Below are 24822 nucleotides of genomic sequence, written 5' to 3' on the forward strand. Positions count from 1 at the left end.
TATACGAACAGTTTAAATATACTGCTAAAATAAACAGCTATGTAAAGCCGATTTTACACAATGAACTGCATTATCTGCAGGTGGGAACTAACATGACAGTAATGCAAACTAATATTGAAAAAGTCCAGCAATAATTTATGGTTTTTTAAAGATTTCTCACAATTTACTAATAAAAGTAAATTTTTATTTGAATAAATTTAAGTTTTTCTTTGTTAAAATCGATATTTTCTATACAAACAGTTCCCCTCACATTTTAAATATCGTTTTGGATATTATTTTTGTTCCAAATGTGTTGGCCACATTGTTTGGCTGTCATTTTGTGTTTTCATAACAAAAATTTATACTTGTCAGAAACTTCAGTGGTAGCAGAACGTAGAATTTATTTACACGCGAATTATTTTTAGAATTTGCATTAAATATTAAACAAAAATACTTAATAATTAATTGAAAGAAGTGTGTTTAATAAATTGAATTAAAATCAAATAACAAAAGTGTGTTAGTTAAGCTTTTTAACGATTGGCTGCCGAAGAAAAGTTTCTCCCTGTGGATGATGAGCCATTGAGAAAATTCAATATTTGCCAAAAAAAAAAAAAGTTCTATCTGAGTGTTTTCGTTTATAATAAATAAAACAAGTTCATTGCCGGAAAATTAAATAATAGATATTATAAAATAATAGAAACAAAATAATGTATTCATAATTTGTTACAAAAAAAGAAAATAATTTTGTACAACAAACAAAAAAAAAAAGAAAGAAAAAAAAACTCGAATACATGTTTGTGTGTGCGTTTTAAGAATAGAAGAAAAAGCAACAACAAAAACATCCATGAAATTGTTTCTTTCATAAACAGCTGCTCATTTTTACTTTTGGTTTGTTGTTGTTTCTGTTGTTGATAACAATATACAGTAACCGTCATATGTTTAGTGGGAAGTAATTTGAGGGAGGTGAAGTTGTTATTACTTCTCTTCTGGTGTTTTTATGCAAATACTTCCGCATTTAAGTTCTTCAGTTCTATTCACTGGCAGTTGTTAGTTGATCCAGCCATATAGTCACAGTGCCTAACAATGGATATTATAGGCTTAATTAGAGCCGCTACCCATGACTATGGTGACATCTTCTCCGATGCGTGGTGGCACCTTATAAATATGGAATTCAAAACAGCCGTAAGTTTTAAATAAACAATTTGTTTTTGCCATTATTTCATAATAATATACCCAGCTTGTTTTCTTATAATTTATTATTATTGTTTATTCGCACTATAAAAATGATTTTTAAATTCATGTGTATTTACTAAAATATTCAAAACAAGCGTACGTACACACTCATTCACATGCTCTATCATTCTTATCGGGAAGTCAGTACATACATACATATATTTTATTTTTATTATTAATAGTTTTAGAATTAAATGAATGTGTAAAGTAATAAACTTTATGCATTATCATGTTTTTTTTTTTTTTTAATTTGCGGGATTTTTTACTAACAAAGTTTCTCATTTACACATTATTTGGTTTGTACATATTGATTTTTTTTTATACCTATGTGTAAATTTTTGGCGTATTAAATAGGATTTGTATATAATATGAGTTATAACTTTTCAGGTAATTTGTTGCGTAGATAGTTAAGGTACGAGTATATACATAGGTATGTATAAATACATACATACTAGGCAATTCATTTATTTAAATTTTAGTCAATGAATAATTTAATAATTGTTGAATATCAAATAATGAATAAAGTAGCAAGATTATCATGTGATCAGTAGAGTATCCATAGTAAGGACCGTTTTGCTGATTTTCTTTCTAATAACCACAATTTTCAGAATTAGTTCAGAAAACTATCGACAAATGTCAATCCAAAATTAGGTTAGGTTCCATGGGCAGCCACTCATCAATCAGCTCACTTGGGTCCATTCAAAACTGATCTCATTGTGATACTCACAATGAGAACCATCCAGATTTTGTGATGAAGGAATGGTTGATTCATCCTTGATAACTCAAGAATACGATCCCTCATGCTTGATAGAGCCGATCATTGGTGGAATAGATATGACAAAGTCTTCTCCTCTTCTTTGTTTCGAAAACTTGTACTGTAGTTGTTAAACCGTTGCACAGTGGATTATATAAGGTGAATGCATCTCATAATTGATTTTTGCAAATGATTAAAATTAACCATAAAACTAGTTCTATCGTAAAGTTAAGATGTCAAGCAATAATTATTTGAAAAAATTATAATTGTTATGTCAACAGAAGTATTCGAAAATGGCGACAGAACACTCTACTTTCGACTTCAAAATTATACCATATTCAAAGGCGTATTTTTAATATTTAAAATCAGGGCAACCAAAAACATGCTCTAAAAAACGTGTTTTATGCGCGAAAAATAATGAAAAATATGCTTTTAAAATATAAAAAATATGCACTTAAAAATATTTGGTTTTTGTTGAATTTCAAAGTTTTATTAAATGAATAAATAGAAAGTAAACAAAATATTGAGCTCATAAATTAAATTTGGTTATTATACATAAAAAAAGTCTGATTCAATTCATTTTATTATTGCAATGATTACTATGTATTTACTTAAGTTTTGAAATTTTCAAATTAAATCTTTGCTTTAGATTTCCGTAGAGTATCTTAGACAATTTTAATCAATTCAATTTTAAACTGTCTAATACTTACATTTTTTAGTAATTATTAGGATAATATTTGACTTTCAGAATTCATGTGCCACAATATGTATAGGATCAGTAGGGAGAGGATGTTCTGCATAAATAGTAAAATATAGAAATGAAAAATTACAATGCTAACCATAAAATTATGTACATATATTAAGAAAACAAAATAATTAAAAAAAAAAGAAAATATGCAACAAAAATATCCAGTTATTAGCTAAATATACTAAAATATGCTATAAAAAGCAAAATATGTTAAAAAAAAATGCTGTAAAGAGTAAAATATGCAAAAATATGCACTAACAAATCGATGGCAAAAATCTTAAAATTGTCTGAAACGGATAAATAACTAACTCATATGTTTATACGACGCACAGCAAAAAATATGATATTGCATACTTTTGGTTGCCCTGTTTATAATTATTTTTTTAGGATTGTTATACCTTGTTGAAAATAGTATCTTGTCCAGATTCTATCTTTGTAATGAGTTTTGTATATATTGTTAGCAGATTTGAAATTTATTCATTTAAAATATATAATGTTTTTTGGATTACCTACGCAACTTTGACTAGGATTTTAATTATTGGCGCCGTTTGCTCATCTAGTTTTAACATAGAATTAACGTTTGACTTATTATCTAAAAGATATATGAAAATTAGCTGCCTTTTTGTGCCTATAAACAAATGGCATGCAAAAATGTTGAGCAACTCAGAAATTAAAAAAAAAAATTATCAACTTTTTTTGATTTTAGTTGCTTTTCATTGCTTATTTTGCTATGATAGCTTATAGAAATTTATAACAAAACAGTGTTTTCATTTTTTTAATCGGATGAAAATTTTAAAAGTTAGTCAACTTTTCATTAACACCTTTTATAGTATTTTCTCCCTCAACGCATATGAATAAAAAAACAAAAAAACCAAGTATAAAACAAATGTTTTGTACAATTTTTAATTTACATTAGTCCAATTAGGATATTATTAGGGTTGTCATTAGAATAAAAGTTATTCTAATACTCGAGGAAAAAGTATTTTTTATTCGAATGAATCAAATTTTTCTGTTTAGATTAAAAAAATATTCGATCATTAATTGTCGATTAATCGAATGTATTATTTTTAAGTTAAAATATAGTTACAGTTTAGGTATAAATAGAAATATGTACATATTGAAAAAAATTTCATGTAAACAAAACCAATAATTTATAGTGTTAAACAGTAACATTCATCATTGGAAATTTCTACATTTAATAAAATTTCAAGATCACAACTTAACAGAAAAAAACACAAAAATTTGAAATTTCTAATTTTTCTTAAAGGCGAAGCCTATTGAAATATAATTGGAAAGTTTTTAAATATAAGTACAAAATTCAGTTTTTAAAATGCATTTAGACATTTCTGAAAAATAAATAAAATTAGACTATAGAAAGCAATTGGAAATGATGTAGAAAAGTATCTTAAAACTTAATTTGAATGCATCAATACAATAACATACATATATAAAAAAGTATTAAAACATTTTACTAAAAATATAAAATGAAAAGGTCTTGTTAAGACCTTTTTGTTAAGCAAATACGCGAACATATTATTTAATCATATTTCAATTATAAAATACGGTACATTTAAAGCTCATTGAACCATTTGTACTTTGAGTGTGTGTAATGATTCATAAAATTATATGCAAGTACTCGTATAACTTTATGTCATGTATGGGAGTATAAAACTACTCATATTTATAAATTTTAAAAATTTACTGTACTAAAATGTTTGTCCCATAGAGAAAACACATAGAGCGGAAACTCTCCTGTCAAATACCTAACTCAGTTGTCAAAAACATAATAGGTGAGAATGTATTAGTAAAAAAAACTATGTGAAAACAAAAACAACACTCGTATGCGTAACTTTTTTGAGTAATTTTTTTGTTTGAGTTTTTTTCGAGTTTCCGCTCTGTTCTCTATGGTTTGTCCTAACTAGTAAATAAAAAAATCGGGCCGAATTTGAAATGATTAGAAATTAATTGTTACGATTTAAGTTTAGTATATTGTTATTCCATCTTTAGTACTGAAAGTTTTATACAAATGTAAAATATGAATTGATTATTTAAATCAATGAAAACCTCATACGTGCAAAATTTGAATTTAATAAATAAATATTTTTGTGAACTGACAGTTGGTGAGAAAATGAAAATATGTATTGCATATGTATGTATTTGTATACGACTAAGAAGTGTAAAGAGAATAATTTAATTCTGAGCAATTGTTGTTTTATTTTTACTTTCATAAACTTTAAATAACTATAATACTTAAGATTGATTTAAGAATTCTGTTTGTTAAAAGTAATCGACAGTGTGCTTAGAAATTACGTTTTTATCAATATATTATTGACCTTAAAAATTAACGTCATTATTTAAATTTATTGTTTATTTTGCAAATACATACTTACAATTTCCTTTAATAAATAATAATTTAACATTCATTTTTATAATAATATCAAATAAAACTGACTGATAATATTTGATTTTTTCAAAGCTAAAGCTATTTTTCCATTGTTTATGGTATTGGGCAGATTAGTGTTTATCACATATTTATGGTTTTACGTTTAAACCCCGATTGCTTACTGTTGAATACAAAATTGAAATTAGGTTATCAACAACTAACATTTTCTTAAATATGGAAATACTATTTTAGCCTATATTATACGAGTATAACTATATATAGTATAGTTTATTCATACTTAGGTACATATTCATTTATTAGTATGTAAATACAATAAAAAAAATCATAAGAGTTTACTTTAAATAGTATTGGCATTGTTTAATTAACCCTTAAAGGGCAAACTAATTGAGAAACCCAAATTTAAAATGAAGAAAATGTGAATTTCAAATCAATGTAAACCTCCCAAACAACCAACAATCAGCATACATAAATGATGTACGAATTCTCTGGGAACCAATTTAATAATAAACACGTGAATTGTAGTGGACAATTTAATTACTACCTATTTTCCTCTATACATGATTTAGGTATAAAAGTACATATTATTGTAAATAAAAAATAAAATACAAAATCCAATAGCTATTTGCTTTCATTGCCAAAGAATTCTGTTGTTGGGGTTTTTACATCTAATATGTATTAAATAACTGAAATTTATAGCAATTTGTTTAGTTTTATTAGAATGCATTGAATAATTGTAAACAAAAAACAAAGAAAAGTAATTTTTATTATGCAGAACGTTAAAGAATTGAATGCTGCTCTGTACTAAAACTCTCTTTTTTTAGTTTCCGGTATACTGAAATAATGTGTCTGTTTTTTTTTAGTAATTGTTTGGTAGTTTTAGTACAACCTTTTAACTGAATCACTAAAAAAGAGAGTTTTAGTTAATTTTTAGTTAACAGCGGCACAACTATAATTTTATTAATAAAATGTTTGTTGGCCACAACTTGTTATATATGTATTTTGTGAATTAAAAGTTTTGAAATATGATTTAAAAACTGAAAAATATGTTCTTAAAACTAAAAAATACATATGCTAGCAAAAACAAAATCTATATAATTTTTAAAGCCAAACAATTATTTTTAATAAAAAAAATATACAATTTCTTAATAAAATATTTCAATATTAAATTTTTTTTAAAGAAATTGATGTAGATTTCAAATAATCAAATTCAAAATAATTATAATATATTTTAAAAAGCCAAAACATGCCCTAAAAACATAAAAATAAGTCCTAAAAATATGGCCTCAAAAGGAAAAACATGAAAATATATGCACAAACAAATATTCTTAAAATGTTCTGAAACGAATAAATACCTTTAGCACGGCTCCCTAAAATGTACAAGAAAAAACATAAACTTTTTTCCCATGATTCCGGTTTTCCTGATTATTGTTATTGATAAAGAAACATATTAAAATTTATGGAGTCTTGTGAGAGAAAATAATATATTCGTTCAATATCTAATACAGAATAAATATTTAAAATTAGTACAACAATTGAATAATAATTAATTCTTTTGATCAACTGCTGCTCTTATCTTAATAAAAATAAAAACAGCATTAAAAACAACAATAACAACAAAAACAAATTTCTAACGAATGCAACTGAAGAAGGAAGTGCTGTGGGGAAATTTGAAAATAAATAGAAGAAAAACACTTGATTTTAATACAGCACTTGCAATCAGAGGAAAAAAAAGCGGAAATTTAACTAACAAATCGACCACTGGGTGACAGTTTGTTATTGTAATTATTGTTGTTGCTTTAGCGGTTGCTATAAATAATATTCAATCTAGACGAAAATACATTCCGAGTACATATGTTTTTAGATGCTGTGGTGGCGTATCAACATTTGTACCAGATACAAAACTATTCTAGATACGGCCACGCACAATTAAATATTCGTACCTACCGAATATTTATTGTAAACAATATTTAATATGTTTGTTGTTGTTTATTTATATTTTATTTTCAATTCGATATGAACGAACAATAATATTTCAATGGCAATGTCGCCGTGTGCGAGTACAAATATAAATAATAACAAGTTAATGCAAATATTTTTTTTTGTTGTTTAAAAGTGTATACAAATAGAAAATGAAAATAAAAACAAAATAAGGAAGAATGTAGTCTATCCGTGACAGAAAGATGATGTAGAGAGCGAAAAAAATAATATAACTACTTACGAGTACAGTTTTATAAGTTGTTTAAAAACATATTATGCTTTTCTATTTCCAGCTGACAGTTTATATATCTATTGGACTTTTAACGGTTATCCTAATTACCTGGTATATGTTCTACAGAAAATGGTTACGTGATAAGGAACGAGAAAAGTACCTTTTGGAGCAAAGTGCCTACTCATCGGCAGCAGATTTGAGGGGCTTACGTTTTCGTAAAAGAGATAAAATGCTGTTTTATGGACGTAGAATGTTGCGCAAAGTGAAGAATGTGTCTGGTCAGGTTTACGGCGGCCAGGGCAGAAAGCGCAGGGCAGTTATGCGTTTCGCCAAAAGACTTTTACAACTGAGAAGAGAAAATATTCCCCTACAAATGAGAACAGTTGAACCGCCAGCTGAGTATTTGGAAGAAACAATTGAAGGTTCTGATCGTGTACCACCAGATGCTTTATATATGTTGCAAAGTATTCGCATTTTTGGCCATTTTGAGAAGCCTATATTCCTTAAACTATGTAAACACACTGAACTTTTGACTTTGGAGCCTGGAGATTTTCTTTTCAAAATCACAGATGCCGATGACAGTGTTTTCATAGTACAATCTGGTCAAATAAATGTTTTCATATCAAATGCTGACGGTAGTACATTGTCATTGAAAACTGTTCGGAAGGGTGAATCTGTAACTTCTCTATTGAGTTTTGTAGATGTCTTATCGGGCAATCCAAGTTATTACAAGACCGTTACAGCTAAAGCAGTGGAGAAAAGTGTAGTTATAAGATTGCCAATGCAAGTAAGTAAGAAGATGTTATTAAAATAAGTTTAGCAAAGAGTCAATAACGTTAAAATCAACTTCAAACTAACAAGTGTCCAAAGATTCACCAACTGCTATTATAATTATGTGATAATATTTAAAACTTCTTAATTTTTGTAGGCATTTAAGGAAGTTTTTGATGAAAATCCCGATATAATGATTCGTGTCATACAAGTCATTATGATACGCTTACAACGTGTACTCTTTACTGCTTTACGTAACTATTTGGGTCTTAATTCCGAGCTCGTACAAAATCATATGCGTCACAAGAAGACGCAACAGCCACAACAGACAAATACCACCACAGCACAACAGCAAACACAGCAAAAAAGTTCTCCTGGTCATCGCAAATCACAAGGAGAATCAGTACAACATAGTTTGTCGGAGGCCATACCACCACCAGATATGCTAGTAGATTTGGCCTATGAACCACCACAGCAACAACAACATTTACCTCTAGTTCCTCATCTAACACCATCGTCCAGCTCTTCACATTTCTCGCAAAACTCTGCAGCATGCAGTGCTGGAAACCTATCCACACGACGTTATTCCGTGACGCCAGCCGAAATTAATATAAATGCTTCCTCAATCGATATGCAGTTGGTGCACATATCAGCTGTAGATAGTTTTCTTAAGGAACTAGGTTTGCCCGAAGAGGACCGCTCCTTCTTGGAGCCATTCGTAGAAGTCCGAGAGGTAGATGCCGATGTTACTCTGATAACGGAAGGCAATTCAGATGACATTTGTGTTTGGTTTGTTATGACTGGTGGTTTGGCTGTTTATCAGAGTGGAGTTGATGCTATTAGAAATTTCAAGGCAGATAAGTCCGATGTCTTCATACACCACGTACATCCGGGTGAAATTGTTGGGGCCCTGGCTGTACTCACCGGAGAAGCCAGCGCTTATACAATAATTTCGCTGTGTCCCAGTCGTATCGCCTTCATTCGTCGCCCCGCCATTTATCAAATAATGCGCGAAAGACCCAAAATTGTTTTAGATCTGGGAAATGGAGTTGTTAGACGTCTGTCACCTCTAGTGAGACAGTGTGACTACGCATTAGATTGGATATTTTTGGAATCTGGCCGAGCCGTCTATCGTCAAGACGAAGTAAGTGACAGCACATATATTGTGCTCAGTGGACGTATGCGTTCGGTCATTACACAATCAAGTGGTAAGAAAGAGATTGTCGGTGAATACGGCAAAGGTGACTTGGTGGGTATTGTTGAAATGATAACAGAAACTTGTCGCACCACAACAGTCATGGCTGTGAGAGACTCCGAACTTGCCAAACTACCCGAAGGCCTATTTAATGCTATTAAACTAAGATATCCCATAGTGGTAACGAAATTAATAAGTCTGCTTAGTCATCGTATATTAGGTACGATGCAAACTCGTACTGGCGGCACAGCTGCTCCCCTAGAGGCTAATCCTGTTACCCACAAATATTCCACAGTGGCTTTAGTACCCGTGTCTGAAGATGTTCCTTTAACGGCTTTCACTTACGAACTGTTCCACTCGCTGTGTGCCATTGGTCCCACGTTGCGTTTGACATCGGAAGTGGTGCGTAAACAATTGGGAATTCATATTTTTGAACAAAGCAATGAGTATCGTTTGACTTCTTGGCTGGCGCAACAAGAAGATCGTTACATTATTACTTTGTATCAATGTGATACCTCCCTAAGTGCTTGGACACAACGTTGTATGCGTCAAGCTGATGTCATTCTAATCGTTGGTATGGGTGATCGACCCCCAACTGTTGGTAAATTCGAAAGGGAAATTGATCGTTTGGCGATGCGTACTCAAAAAGAATTGGCCCTGCTATATTCTGAAAATGACAGTTCGAAGCCCTCGAATACTCTACAATGGCTAAATGCCAGGCCCTGGGTAACGAAACACCATCATATCCAGTGTGTAAAACGTATATTCACTAGAAAAAGTCAATATAGAATTGTATGTATGATGTAGTATTAGGAGTTATTTTCCATCACTTTAACCAAATTTATTAACTTACAGAACGATCTCTACAGTCGTGTATTGATGTCTGAACCAAACATGCACTCGGATTTTTCACGTTTAGCTCGCTGGCTTACAGGTAATTCGATTGGTTTGGTATTGGGTGGCGGCGGTGCTCGTGGTGCTGCACATATTGGCATGCTGAAAGCCATACAAGAGGCTGGTATACCCATTGATATGGTGGGTGGTGTTAGTATTGGAGCGCTAATGGGTGCCCTGTGGTGCTCTGAACGTAACATCACAACAGTTACACAGAAGGCCAGAGAATGGTGTAAAGTAAGCTCGCCTAATGACGTGACATTAAGATTAAGAAATATTTATGATTTGTTTGCTCTATGTGTAGAAAATGACAAAATGGTTTTTACAATTACTGGATCTAACATATCCCATTACTTCAATGTTTTCGGGACGTGAATTTAACAAAACCATACGTGATACATTCGGCGATGTCAGTATCGAAGATCTATGGATTCCTTACTTTACTCTAACCACTGATATTACGGCCAGTTGTCATAGGATACATACAAATGGTAAGTGTTCTTCTTCCATTCATTATGCATTGTGATTTTAATTTTGCACTCAACATCCATACACATCAATTCTTTATTTTTATATTTTTTGGTGTTAACCAGTCATATGATGATGATGCACATTAAATGCTTTGTTTTTTTTATTGTATCACTTTATTTACACCACACTGACTATTCTTCGCAATTCGCTGCTTTCATTATTGAAAGTTATAAATGCTAAAATGAAAATTAAACAAATTTTAAATAAATACAAATTCATATTCTGAGATTTTTTACATTAGTAAATTAGTTAATAAAAATATAAATAATATTAGATAGTTTTTTTTTTTAAATTGTGTTTATCTTCTTGTATTGTCTTTTGTTATGTTTGCCCAAAATTCTAGCTATAGTTATTTATTTATTAACAATTCTAATATTTTAAACCTATTTCAATAACAATTATTCTTTAGTTGCTTCATCTTATTAATTAAATCTGTCAACTGTTCAGTAAATCTTGTCGTTCGTTATACGTTTGTATTCATTACTTTCCCTCGTATATTAAAGCGATTTTTAAATTTTCTGAATAAATTACATGTATAAACTAACAATTAATACAATCAGTTTTTCAAATATTAAAAATAAATATTACAATTTTTATCTGTAATGCGATGGAATTAAGAAAACTTAAATTTAATTTAGGGTTTTATTAATATCAATTTTCTATTTGTTTTACATTTCTTTATAAAATATATTTTCAATTTTCATTACTTTTTTATATATTTTATAGCATGTTACATTTTTTCATTATTTTTACGAATGTTGGTTTCATCTGACACTAAATTCAATCAAAATATTTTACATATTATAGGTTTTTTCTAAATTTATTTCCATGGTTTTATATCTTAATGTGCTGTTAAATACTTAACATCTCTTCATAGCCAAATGTTGAATTTTTATCACAATAGAACCAAAAATACGGTATTTGAAATATATGTTTTTAGAACGCTGTTATTAAAAGAAAATGTGTAAACGTTGTAAATGATTCTGTTAGTTTTCATACATTTTATCCTTATCATATGAAAAATATGTCTCCAAAAATTTTGAATTCTTCTTTTTACAAATAAAATAGAAATAAATAATTCAAAGAGTTGAATAAAGTAAGATTTTAAAATAATTGAACCCTTGCAAATTTAAGAAGTCAACCAAAAAAAACTACCTTGTAATAGACCACACCAACAAAATATTTGAAACTGTGATTAACTACACTTGAGCAAATTTGTTACACAAAAAAAAAAAACATTCCAAGACCTAAACCGGATTTGATTTATTTTGGGACTTCAGTCTATTCCAGCATGTTTTCATGTTATTGATTATATTTAACAAATCAATAGGTAAACATGAATAGGTATTATAAAAAGCATACAATTATTATTAATAGAAACAATTAATTTCTGTATTCAAATTATCGTTAAAAACATGAAGTTTTTTTGCGATTATGGTGCATAAACCAGACAAGCCACATTGTTCTTTTGTGGTATTTGTATTTATATTTTGAGGAGAAAATGTTAAAATAATTTAAATACAAATGCCTAAATCCACGCAGTAAAATCATTTGGTCAATTCACAAGGTCTCCTATCATGTCATAATATTTCACAATGGTTTAAAAATGTTTTTATTGCCTTTCAAGCAAAAAATGTTCTAAATACTCTCTGTATGCTATATTTATTATGTTATCGTAACCAACCGGCAGATACCTGCCGCGAACGCCTAACAGTCGGTTAAGCCGAGTCGTGAAATATTAGGACATTATAACAATATGACATGATGGGAGACCTTGTGAATTGACCAACATAATTTCAAAAATAGAACAAAAATAAACATTTCCTTTTTTCATACAAATTATTTTAAATTTTGTTAACAAAGAAAGGTTCACTGATTAATATTTTTTTAAATAAACCGCCCTATTTTTTACGTGTTTCCGTGAGTATCTTTCACGAGAACGAATTTGATATGGTTGAGAATAGATCTTTATGACTATGAACGGAGAATGATATAAAATATTACAAATTCTGGGATTTTACCATTTATATACTATAGTATCGTGATAGATATAAATCGTGAGAGGAATAAAAAAAACTAAGAACAAAAAAAAACAAATTAATTTCTTTCATGATTAACATTCTTATAATATAATCTACTAAATCTTAAAGCATGCAAATCTGAGAACGTACAAAATATACAAATATGTATTACTTTGCCAAAAATACATCGTAAAGTGATTTTCGTTAATATTAAAGCGTCACAGTATTTTGATAGTTCTATTAATTAGAAATATACTTATTTCAAATTTAGATGTTTCGTTATTAAGCTAATGCTTCATCTGTCTATCTGTCTAAACTAAAGTAAGAAATCAAACCAATAACTACCTAATTGTTTCCACTTATTTGTGTTTCTATAAGTTTCCCATTATTAAATATTGTTGTTGTTGTCTATTATGTTTGTGAAACTTCCATTACATCATTTACAAATTAAGCTAAAACTTTAATGCTTGACATTACAAAACAGTAAACTAAACAAAACAAAACAGAAAAAATGTTCATTCATGCAACCTGCAAAATTTCCTCCTCTACTCTCCTTCTTTCTATTCCTAAACAGGATCTTTGTGGCGTTATGTACGTTCATCCATGTCACTCAGCGGTTATATGCCGCCTCTGTGTGATCCCAAAGATGGACATTTACTATTGGATGGTGGCTATGTCAATAATTTACCAGGTAATTTTATGTTTTTACTACTACCTCTTGAAATGAAAAGCAATAACTTGTAATTCTTCTTCTTAACAATTAACCATAAAAAGAAAGAAATTTAAACAAAAATGCAGTAAAAGGAAATTCAATTTTGAATCTTTATTTTCTTATACATAATTATTTTTCTTTATGAAATTATTTTTTTTGCATCCTTTAATGATTTTTTAACTTTATAAAATATAATAAAATAAGTAAGTATGTATGTACTTAGTTTTAGTATCTTTAGTCTGTTAGTTAGTTTTCTTTAATAATATGTACATAATATTATTAATTTTAATAAGGTAATCATTATGAATATTATGACAACAATTTTCTTTCACAATACAAATGTAAAAAAACTCAGAATGTGTCTTATAAATATGCAATTTAATATACCAAAAAAATATTAGATATTTTAAATTTCTCGTTCCAACTACAATCAAGCAATAACCAATACACCTGCCATATTATACTCATTTTAAGTGTCTATTTATTCCTTTATTTGCCATTTAACAAAATCTATATCAAATGATAATAATGATTTGAATTGATTTGAACACTTTCATATTTGAAATCATGTAATTTTGCCACAATTATTTAAAAATTTTAATTTTGGTTCTCTGTTACGTTTTTATTATTTTTTTTTATTTTGCCATTATTGTGTCTCGTCCTTTAGGTCACTTGTGGCGTTATGTACGCGCTAGCATGTCTATTGCTGGTGTGTTCCCACCATTTTGTGATTATAAAGATGGTCATTTATTACTTGATGGCTGTTATACAAATAATGTTCCAGGTAATGTTGTTTATATAAAATGTTTTGTAACCAATATTTATATTGCTTTTCGGTTCTTCTATCCCTATGGTTTAGTATATACATACATACATATGATTTTTATTTTTATTTATAATAAATAATTTGTTTTTCTATATATTGCATGTATAATACAATGTCCGATTTATTTCATGTTTTAAAATTTCCGCACTGCATTTTTGTTTAAATTATTGTGAGTTAACTGAAATATAAAACATTAAGATATTATTAATATTACAATATTATTATACCCTTCACCTTCGTGAGAAGGGTATATATAAGTTTGTCATTCCGTTTGTAATTTCTACATTTTTCATTTCCGACCCTATAAAGTATATATATTCTGGATCCTTATAGATAGCGGAGTCGATTAAGCCATGTCCGTCTGTCTGTCTGTCTGTCTGTCTGTCCGTCTGTCTGTCTGTTGAAATCAGTTTTCTGAAGACCCCAGATATCTTCGGGATCCAAATCTTCAATAATTCTGTCAGACATGCTTTCGAGAATTTTGCTATTTAAAATCAGCAAAATCGGTCCACAAATGGCTGAGATATGAAGAAAAAACCAAGACAACCTCTATTTTTGACCTATTTTTTACCTATATCTGGATTACTAAGACATTAATAGACAATATGGATATCTAATGATAGATATTTCAAAGACATTTGCAACGACGTATATAAGACCATAGTAAGTTGGACCTACAATGGGTCAAAATCGGGAAAAAAATTTTGAACCCGAATTTTTTTAAAAAAAAAAAAAATTCTAAAATTTAAAAAAAAAAAATTTTTTAAATTTAAAAAAAAAATATAGCACTCTTACTTGTTTTACCTATATCTGGATTACTAAGACATTAATATAGACAATATGGATATCTAATGATAGATATTTCAAAGACATTTGCAACGACGTATATAAGACCATAGAAAGTTGGACCTACAATGGGTCAAAATCGGGAAAAAATTTTGAACCAGATTTTTTTTTTTTTTTAAAAAAAATTAAAAAATAAAAAAAAAAATTTTAAAAATTTAAAAAAAAAAAATTTTAAAATTTAAAAAAAAAAATTTTTTTAAATTTAAAAAAAAAAAAATTTAAATTTAAAAAAAAAAAATTTTAAATTTAAAAAAAAAAAATTTTTTTTTCCAAAAAAATTCAAAAAACAACTGTAAAAAAAATTAAATTTTGTTTACCTAAAAATATTTAAAATTTTGAAGTATAATTTGGTGAAGGGTATTTAAGATTCGGCACAGCCGAATATAGCACTATTACTTGTTTTTAAAACAGGTTGTTATAAATGAAAAATTGTGTTTTTGAATTTATCAATGGCTTATACAATAAATGTTGTATGCAAATTTTTGTTTAATATGGGGGTTAATATTTATTAAAGGTTCGAAATAATTATTAATTCTTAATTTCATTTTCAAAATCAAATTTGTTGAGTCCAACCAAAACCAGTTTTTAAGGGCCGAAACCGGTTCTGTTCGGCCTAATCCGAAACAAACCGAAAACAGAACATAGCTATTTTAATTTTAGAACATTGTGGACTCCATTAATCTTGTTTTTTTCATCTTCAAATGAAATATTTTTTGAGGGAACAGTTTTTACAGAATGCTTGGACAATAAAATATAAACTTTTGTATTCTATTAATTATATTAATAACTTATTTCTCCTTTAAAATTCCGAATCTGAATTCGAAACATAATGTTCTTTCGGACTCTACAAATTTGATATTTAAGCATTCATTACGAATTTATTCATAGGCTTAATTAATTCATAACTTTAAGAATTCACCCCCATATTTATAACTGTTTTTTATTGGAACTCAATAAAATACAACTAACTATTTTCAGTTTCAAAAGTAGAATGAAAATTTTTTATTATAAAACGTTATAAAAATTATTTAAAATTCAAATGTTACTAAAATTAAATTAACAAAGTATTTTTGTTGATAAGTAAACAATTTTATCTAACATCCCCTCTCAACAAAATATATTTTTAATTAACATTTGAAATTTTGGCAGTGGTAAAGCTTTTGTAAGAAAATCTGCTAACTGTTGATCTGTAGGACAATATAGTACTTGAATAACTCCAGTTTCATGAAGGTTTTTGATGTGATGATATTTTACGTCAATGTGTTTCGTTCTAGCACTAAATTTTGCAGATTCAATAATTTTAATACAGCTCTGGTTATCTTCGTACATAGGAATTGGTGTAGAAATAGAAATTGACATATCTTCAAGCAATTGTTTAATCCATAGTAATTCTTGAGAAGCAAATGAAGCTGCTATAAATTCTGCTTCAGTGGACGACAATGCAATTGTTGACTGCTTTTTAGATGACCAAGAAATAGCATTTAAGCCCAATAAAAATATAAAGCCACTTGTTGATTTTCTATCACCATGATCTCCAGCCCAAGTAGCATCAGTATAACATTTTAATTTAAGATCTGAATTTGCCTTAATAATTAACCGTTTATGAATTGACGCTTTCAGATATCTGACAATTTTCTTCAACGCTTCCCAATCACACTTTCGGGGGCTTTCAATATCGAAACAGCTGAGGCTATATCTGGCCTTGAAGTTATAGAAAGATGAAGTAATATACCAATAATTGATCTATAATTTTCGTTATTTGGTAGCAAATTTTCATTATGGGTTATTTTAATAAACTCTGGATCAATGGGAATTGAACTCAGCTTTCCATCTTCTAGTTTAATTTCTTCTATTAATTTATTTATCTTGTCTTCTTGATGAAGGAGAAAATCTCCATTAGAATTTTGATTTATTTGAATGCCTAAATACGATGATACATTTCCAAGATCTTTACATTCAAAATATTCATTTAATTGATTATTGATATCATTTATATATAATTCATGTTTGGCACAAATTAGTATATCATCCACATACATGAGTAGATATACAATTTCATTGTTAACTTGTTTCTTATATAAACAAGTATCTGCTTTTCCAGCTGTAAAGCCAATTTTCAATAAAATTTGATTTAACTTATCATACCAAGCCTTTGCTGCCTGTTTTAATACATAAAGAGACTTTTGCAATTTGCAAACGAGATGTTCATTGCCTTCTTTTATATAACCTTCAGGTTGTTCCATGTATATTTCTTCTTGAATATCACCATTCAAAAAAGCTGACTTTACATCTAAGTGTTTAACGATAAACTTTTTAACTGCACTTACCGCCAAAAGAGTTCTCAACGTAACAAATTTTCCTACTGGAGCAAATGTTTCATCAAAGTCTTCACCAAAAGTTTGTGTATAACCTTTAGCTACTAGTCTTGCTTTGTATTTTGGTTTATTGACAATGTCACCTTTCTTTTGAAACACCCATTTACATCCAATAATTTTCTTTCCTTTGGGAGGTTGAACCAATTTCCATGTCTTTTTATTTTTCAAACAATTTATTTCTTCATTAGCAGCTGCTATCCATAAGTCCTTGTCTGGCTTAGGTAAATTCAACATTTCATTCCACGAATTAGGAATGACATCATGACTCGTTACAGCACTTTTCACTATTTCATTATAATTCTTTTTTGGTTTATTTTTAAGTCGTTCAGATCGTCTGAAGGAATTTCTTCATAAGTATCTTCAAATACTTCAACTTCTTCATCGTCAGATTCAAAATCAGTATCTTCATTTTCAATTTCAGTTGCATTTTTATTATTTATAATATGTACTAGAACCGTTTTTTCATTTATTTATCCGTTTTATCCGGTAAATTGAAATTTTCTAAAAATTTTACGTCTTTGCTTATTATAATTTTATTACTTCCATTTATCAGAATTCTATATCCTTTACAATTTTCTGCATAACCAACCAAAATACCTTCAACAGATACGTTATCAAGTTTGCGACGTTTGCACTTTGGTACTTGAACATAGGCTTTACTTCCATACACTTTTATGTTGCTTACATCAGGTTTTCTGTTGAACCAGATTTCATAAGGAGTTTTGCTAATAGACTTTGAAGGCAATCGGTTTTGAATATAGTTTGCAGCAATTACACATTCAGCCCACAACTTTTTCGGTAAATTTGCATCGTTAAGCATAGCTCTAATCATTTCAACTAATGTCCGATTTTTACGCTCCGCAACACCATTTTGTTCCGGACAATAGGGTACTGTAGTTTGTAATATAATACCATTCATTTTTAAAATTTTCTTCATTTCGGAGTTAATATATTCTCCTCCATTATCGCATCGAAGGACTTTCAATTTCTTGCCAGTAAAATTCTGAACTTCTGCTAAAAATTCTTTAAATTTATTGATAACTTAATTTTTCCTTGCCATGACGTATACTTTTGTGTAACGCGAGAAATCGTCGATAAATGTTAAAAAATATCGTTTACCTGTATGCGAATTTACTTGGAATGGTCCACATACGTCTGAGTGCACAAGATCAAGCACTTCATTTGACTGAGAGTTGCTTTCTTTAGGAAATGGTATTCTTGTCAACTTAGATTTCACACAAACATCACAAACTTTTTCTTCTTGGCAATTTTGTATCTCAATACCATTTACATATTTTGCTACTTTATTAATGTCTTTAAAATTACGATGTCCTAATCTTCTATGCCATAAATGAATGCACTCTAATGAATACTGGGCATTATATGCTTTATTAATTTCATTCAAAACATACACATTATCTTTAAAAATTCCATCTGCAATTACTTGGTCTGCTTTCATAATTTTGCATATATTTTCTTCAAAAATTATTTTGCAACCTTTCGCAGTCATAGCTTTGACTGACATTAAGCTTCCGTTAAGACCCGGAACGTATAACACATTTTGAAGTGAAATTTGATTAATGTTACCTTGTATAACTCCTTCCCCAATACCAATGGAATCGAGAGCCTTACCATCAGCAATATGAACTTTACTATTATACTTCTTCACGTTCTTCAAAAATTTGAGATCATTTGTCATGTGGATAGAAGCTCCAGAATCAATAACCCAGCCTTTCTTTATTTCACATACATTTAAACAGACCTGTGTTGATGCTACATGGCTGGAATCGGTTTTCTCCTTCTTCAATTTGAAGCAATCTTTCTTCAAATGGCCAAGTTTGTTGCAATGATAACATTTAATTTGTTTTCTATTCTTGAATTTTGCATGTTGACTCTTCAATGCTTCATTTTCTGCATCATTCACTTGATTGTCAGACTCACTTCTTCTTTCAGCTTCATCCAACAATTTTTCTTGTACATACTCCAATTTAATTGAATCCTCAGGTTGGCCTTCTATCGATGTTACCAATGCTCCAAAAGATTTCGGTAAACTATTTAACATAATAGCTACCATTGAGTTGTCTCTAATATCCTCCCCTCTGTCCAGCAATTGAGCTCTCAAAAGATTTAAATTGTTTATGTGTTCTTGCATACTATCACCTTCTACCATTCTTTTATCATACAGTTTGCGCAAAAGATGTAGTTTGGACGTCATTGTTTTCCTCTCGTATGTTGTTTTTATTTTAATCCACATAGATTTTGCTGATGTTGCAAAATCTGAGAATTGTCCACACATTGCGATAGCTGCTCTTGCTTTTTGATCAGACTTGATAAATGCTGGGGTAATTGGATCTGGAAGGGCCTTTTCAACAACATCCCATAGGTCTAACTGAATCAAATGCATCTGCATTTTAAATTTCCACGTAAAATAGTTTGTGGAGTTCAATAACGGAAACATACACTTTTGTTCCATTACGCACAATATTTGCCAATTCTACGATTTTAAATTATTCGCGATCTGAGCCCATAACCTATTGGAACTCAACTAACTATTTTCAGTTTCAAAAGTAGAATGAAAATTTTTTATTATAAAACGTTATAAAAATTATTTAAAATTCAAATGTTACTAAAATTAAATTAACAAAGTATTTTTGTTGATAAGTAAACAATTTTATCTAACATTTTTAAGTGTAAAAAAGGTTTATAAAACAAAATTTCCGTACAAAACTTATCAAACTTTATAAAATTTATTCCTTATTGAATTATTAAATATTTTTTTAATATTATTGGGTGTATGACTTTAAAATGCGGTATTTTTTAAAATTTTAACTTTTATTTAGAAACATTTGTATAATATAAATTTATTCAAATATAAATTTATTGTTAGCTATGACCTTTTCCCATCTTTCTTGGCCTCATCTTTTTAGGCCAAGAACGAATCAAGCCAATATCGGATACTCTGTTCAAAAGTGAAGTGTATCACAGAGAGAGCGTTCTGCATCGATCGAATGAAATAGTAGTCGGACGGGGTATTTTCTGGAAGTGGAAGGAAAAACTTCCGAACCACTTCATTCTAAATACTTTTTAACAGGAATTGCAAGATGTGGCCGAGCGTTGTCATGATGTAATATTACGGTTTCATGTCGGCCAATGCTCGATTCACACGTATCAGTTGCTTTCGGTACAGGTTCCCTGTGATGGTCTGGTCCGATTTCAGCAGCTCATAATATATTGAACATTTTTGCTCCCACCAAATACAGATAATTACCTTAGCGCCTTGGATATTTGGTTTTGGTGTCGATTCGCCTAGCATAGATCCCTTTTTCATCACAAGTAATGATTCGGTGCAAAAAAAACATTTTCTTTTATAGCGTTCAAGCATCATTTCGGACATGCAAAATCGCCTTTCAAGGTCTCTTGGCTTCAATTCGTATGGTACCCAATTTCCCTGCAGCTCCGAAACATTTTGAAATTGCTGCTTGAGTAGCTCCCAATGATTTTACAAGCTCTTGTTGAGATTTACAACAATATTCATGAAGTAATTCCTCCAATTCTTTTTTGGCTGGCTTGGGGGATATTTATCTTCCATGTCATAATCTCAACTTCACATTCACGATAAGCTTAGGTGAGCAATAGGTGTGTTTCAGCGGCACTTGTTTTCAAATTAAAGAAGTAAAGCAAAACTTCCCTGCATATGACGATTCGTTGGTACAAAATTCTAAGTTTTCGTAGCAAAAATCTATTGTTAAGTCATACACCAAATAATAAATAAATAAAATATATAAAAGCTTTACCTTAAGCTTGATGTAAATAATGCTTTTGTATATACAAATCAATGTTAGTTAAAAAGTTAAATCGTTCAAAACTTACTACATAGGGTAACATAGAGACGAGACGTAATTGTCAAAAACCTAAGTCTGTTGTCAAAAACCTAACTCTTGCAACAACAAAATACATGCTAGTCAATGTATTTTGTTGTTTTATCAAACATATAATTTGTTGTATTTTTGTTTGACAAATCGGAGTGTCTCGTCTCTATGTATAATTCTCTATGACTTACTATTTATGATAATTTTCCTTCATAATAGTTAAAACGGATTTTAACATTCGATTTTTTATTAAATATTATTTTTGAGCAGGAAGCAATATTCAATACTTTCAAATTCAGAGTATAAAGTGAAATCATGATGTAATAAGTAAGATGAGAGCGTTTCGACAACAAACACAACAAACACAATATTTCTTGCTTACAAGTGCATAGGTTTTGTCAAAATTGAATTTGTCAAATAAGAAATAAAAAAAAATTTATTTTGGCATCTTTTAGATTTTTTAATGGGATGTTTATTTTTTAAGTTCAATTTTATTGATTTTTATTAACATTGATTTTAGAAAAATTTTGATTCAAAATGTTGCTTTTCAGAATTAAAGAGATTTTATTTTTTGTTGAAATTTTTAAATTTATTATTTTTTATGCCAACACACAGTAAATAATCTTTGACAAAACCGTTACCAATGTAAACACAAAGCTTTTGTTATTTTTGCATATTAACTAAAAAACGGCCGTTAAATTTAAATTATATTTGAAAAAGAAGAACGGTTTAATAGTGCTTTATCCAAATTTCATTATATGAAATCTTTTTATTCACATTTTCATTCATGTTTTTTGATTTAATAATTTTTTTCTTTGAAAATAAAATTTATTAATTTTTCGAAATAAATTCAGTTTAACAAAAGCCAAGCATTTTCAAAATAGATAAACAAAAATCAGCTGTGTTGTTGATTTCACCTTAGTGCATCCTGAGTGAAACATTTACGAATAATTCCTGAGGTTATAAAAGTACATAGCATAGACAAAAACTAGATAGGTAACTGAGAGCCAAAAACCTAAGTCTGTTGTCAAAAACCTAATTCATGAGAAAAAAATTACAAGGTAGTTTCATTTATAATTTTTTGACAAGAAAGGGGATTTTTTAAGTCTATTTTAATTGTAAATATTCAGGGAAGCGTTGCCACATTTAGAGAAAGGTTTTTGTATCACCCGTATGCGTGAAAAGAGAGTAATTTTTTCATCTCTCCTTCCGTTCTATGCGTTTATTCTATGGTACATAGTATATTTTTTAAATTTTTTATACGGTAGTCGGGATTTTGGTATCAAGCAAAATGAAAGCTTTCATTGGAAACTAATTTTCATTGTATTTGGAGATGATTAATTCTTTCCCTCAAATATATGTACACTGAAATTAAATAAAAGTATGCCGAATATTATATAATAATATCTACATGTTGATCTAAGTATATGCTCATAAATTCGAAAATAGTTAAATGCTTTTGAGAAGAAATTTTAAAAAAAATGTAAATGCAAAATATCCGACAATGGAATATTATTTAGTTTACTTACAAAAAATTGCATTTATAACAACTTGTCAAAAATAACCTATACATGTATTAAATATTACAAAATACTTCCTCTAAACCTGTATATAAATATCCCTCATGACTCTGAGGTATTAATATTTTTCTGTTTATTTTTTTTAACAAAAAATCATTTAAATACTTTAGCTGATGTAATGCACAATTTGGGAGCTGCACATATTATAGCAATAGATGTCGGTTCACAAGATGATATTGATTTAACAAATTATGGTGATGATTTATCTGGCTGGTGGTTGTTGTATAAAAAATGGAATCCATTTACATCTCCAGTTAAAGTGCCCGATCTTCCTGATATACAGTCAAGGTTGGCTTATGTTTCATGTGTACGACAATTAGAGGTGATCATACGGAAAAAATCATTTATATATTAACTCAATTAAACGTTTTTTTTTTGTACCTTACACAGGAAGTTAAAAATTCCGATTATTGTGAATACATACGACCACCGATAGATAAGTATAAAACTTTAGCTTTTGGCAGTTTTGATGAGATACGTGATGTTGGTTACGTTTTTGGTAAAAACTATTTTGAAAATATGGCCAAAGCAGGTCGGTTGGGACGTTTTAATCAGTGGTTCAATAAGCAGCCACCTAAAAAGGATAATCATGCCTCGCTGAGTGAATACACATTTATTGATTTGGCGCAAATTGTTTGCAAGTTGCCAGAAACGTATGTGGATCATCCACAACAACATCATACATATTTCTACAGTGAGGATGAGGATTACGATGGTTACATATCGGAGCCATCCAATTATAATAGAGTATGTATAATTATCTCTTGCTTAACATTAAGTTCTATTTTAATAAATTCTATATCCAAAAACATTATATTTTTAATTCTTTATTACAATACAGAATCAAATAAAATTGAAACGTACAGGTACTTCATTGTCATTGTCGGAAAATGAAATGGATTCTGACATTGAAGTTGATCTCACGCTGGCAATTAAACAGCATCAGCATCAAAAGTCAGCCCGCAGTACACCACAATCGCCAGTTAATGTTATAAACATTTTCAATACCATCGACAATATTGATGGACATCCTAAAACTAACTCAATTTCATTGAATTCGGACTCAATAAAATCTCCACCAACATTAGAATACTTAAACTCTAGATCATCGTCCTCCACAACCCAGGAAAATGAGGAAAAAGACAATAGTGAAATGGAAAATGAACATGTTTATGATTATGAACATCAACATCAACACGAAGAAAAAAGCACAATACCAACTATAACGTCATAACCTTTAATATATAGAAACTAGTTTTATACTTATTTTCATTCAGTTTTATCATTTTGTCCACCTGAAACTCTGTGAGATACTCAAACCACAAACAATTTTTAAGCATCAATCTAAGACTTGTTAAACATAAAAAAGAACTGATGATGTATCAATGTTTCTACTTCTATTTGCCATTAATTGTTGAACAATTTTTTAAAACCAATTCTTTTCTTATTTTTCGTTTCATTTAATATTTCTTTTAATTTTTATATTTTTTTAGATAGTTAAGTAAATTTTGTTTTTTTTTAGTATAAGTTCTTACAAAACAGTTTATAAGGGTTTTATTTTGTAAGTTAATATAAAAAAATTATAATTATTATTGTTAATTTTTCAAATTATGTAAATAATGAAAGCGGCAAATGATCTTTCTCTTTTTAAAGCAATGCACAAGATATTAAAGAATTTCATTATAAAATTTCAATTTTTTAAAATAGTATACAAAAAATACTTACAAAAAATGATTAATAAATAAAAATATCTTTAAAAAAAATACAAACGCATATTGTTTATCTGTGCTCTTGTTTTAATTTTTTATTTAAAATTTACATTTCTTTTATTATAGTATGTATGTATGTATTTACAAAATGTTTGATTTTTTTCTA

The 24822-nt window shown here is 28.9% G+C and overlaps 1 protein-coding gene across 3 annotated transcripts; it reads left to right on the forward strand.

Moving 5' to 3' along the window:
- The first annotated feature begins 335 nt into the window (after positions 1 to 335).
- Positions 336 to 24716, forward strand: sws (patatin like phospholipase domain containing sws). Of its 3 annotated transcripts, XM_065506749.1 has the most exons (10): positions 336 to 1161; positions 7389 to 8114; positions 8256 to 10085; positions 10149 to 10424; positions 10492 to 10678; positions 13314 to 13430; positions 14119 to 14235; positions 23058 to 23269; positions 23338 to 23694; positions 23789 to 24716. In XM_065506749.1, exons 1-10 carry the CDS (start codon positions 1063 to 1065, stop codon positions 24179 to 24181), a joined length of 4314 nt encoding a protein of 1437 aa, XP_065362821.1. In that variant the 5' UTR covers positions 336 to 1062; the 3' UTR covers positions 24182 to 24716. The 3 variants fall into 3 exon arrangements, with proteins under 3 accessions (XP_065362821.1, XP_065362822.1, XP_065362823.1); XM_065506750.1 differs by lacking the exon at positions 14119 to 14235; XM_065506751.1 differs by lacking the exon at positions 13314 to 13430.
- The last annotated feature ends 106 nt before the right edge of the window (positions 24717 to 24822 follow it).

The sequence above is a fragment of the Calliphora vicina genome, chromosome 4 (genome assembly GCF_958450345.1).
Source record: "Calliphora vicina chromosome 4, idCalVici1.1, whole genome shotgun sequence".
Lineage (NCBI taxonomy): Eukaryota > Metazoa > Arthropoda > Insecta > Diptera > Calliphoridae > Calliphora > Calliphora vicina.

Coding starts and splice junctions, on each gene's coding strand:
- sws (XM_065506749.1), top strand. CDS start 1,063: ATGGATATTATAGGCTTAATTAGAGCCGCTACCCATGACTATGGTGAC. Junction 1,162..7,388: donor ATATGGAATTCAAAACAGCC/GTAAGTTTTAAA, acceptor TTCTATTTCCAG/CTGACAGTTTATATATCTAT. Junction 8,115..8,255: donor TTATAAGATTGCCAATGCAA/GTAAGTAAGAAG, acceptor TAATTTTTGTAG/GCATTTAAGGAAGTTTTTGA.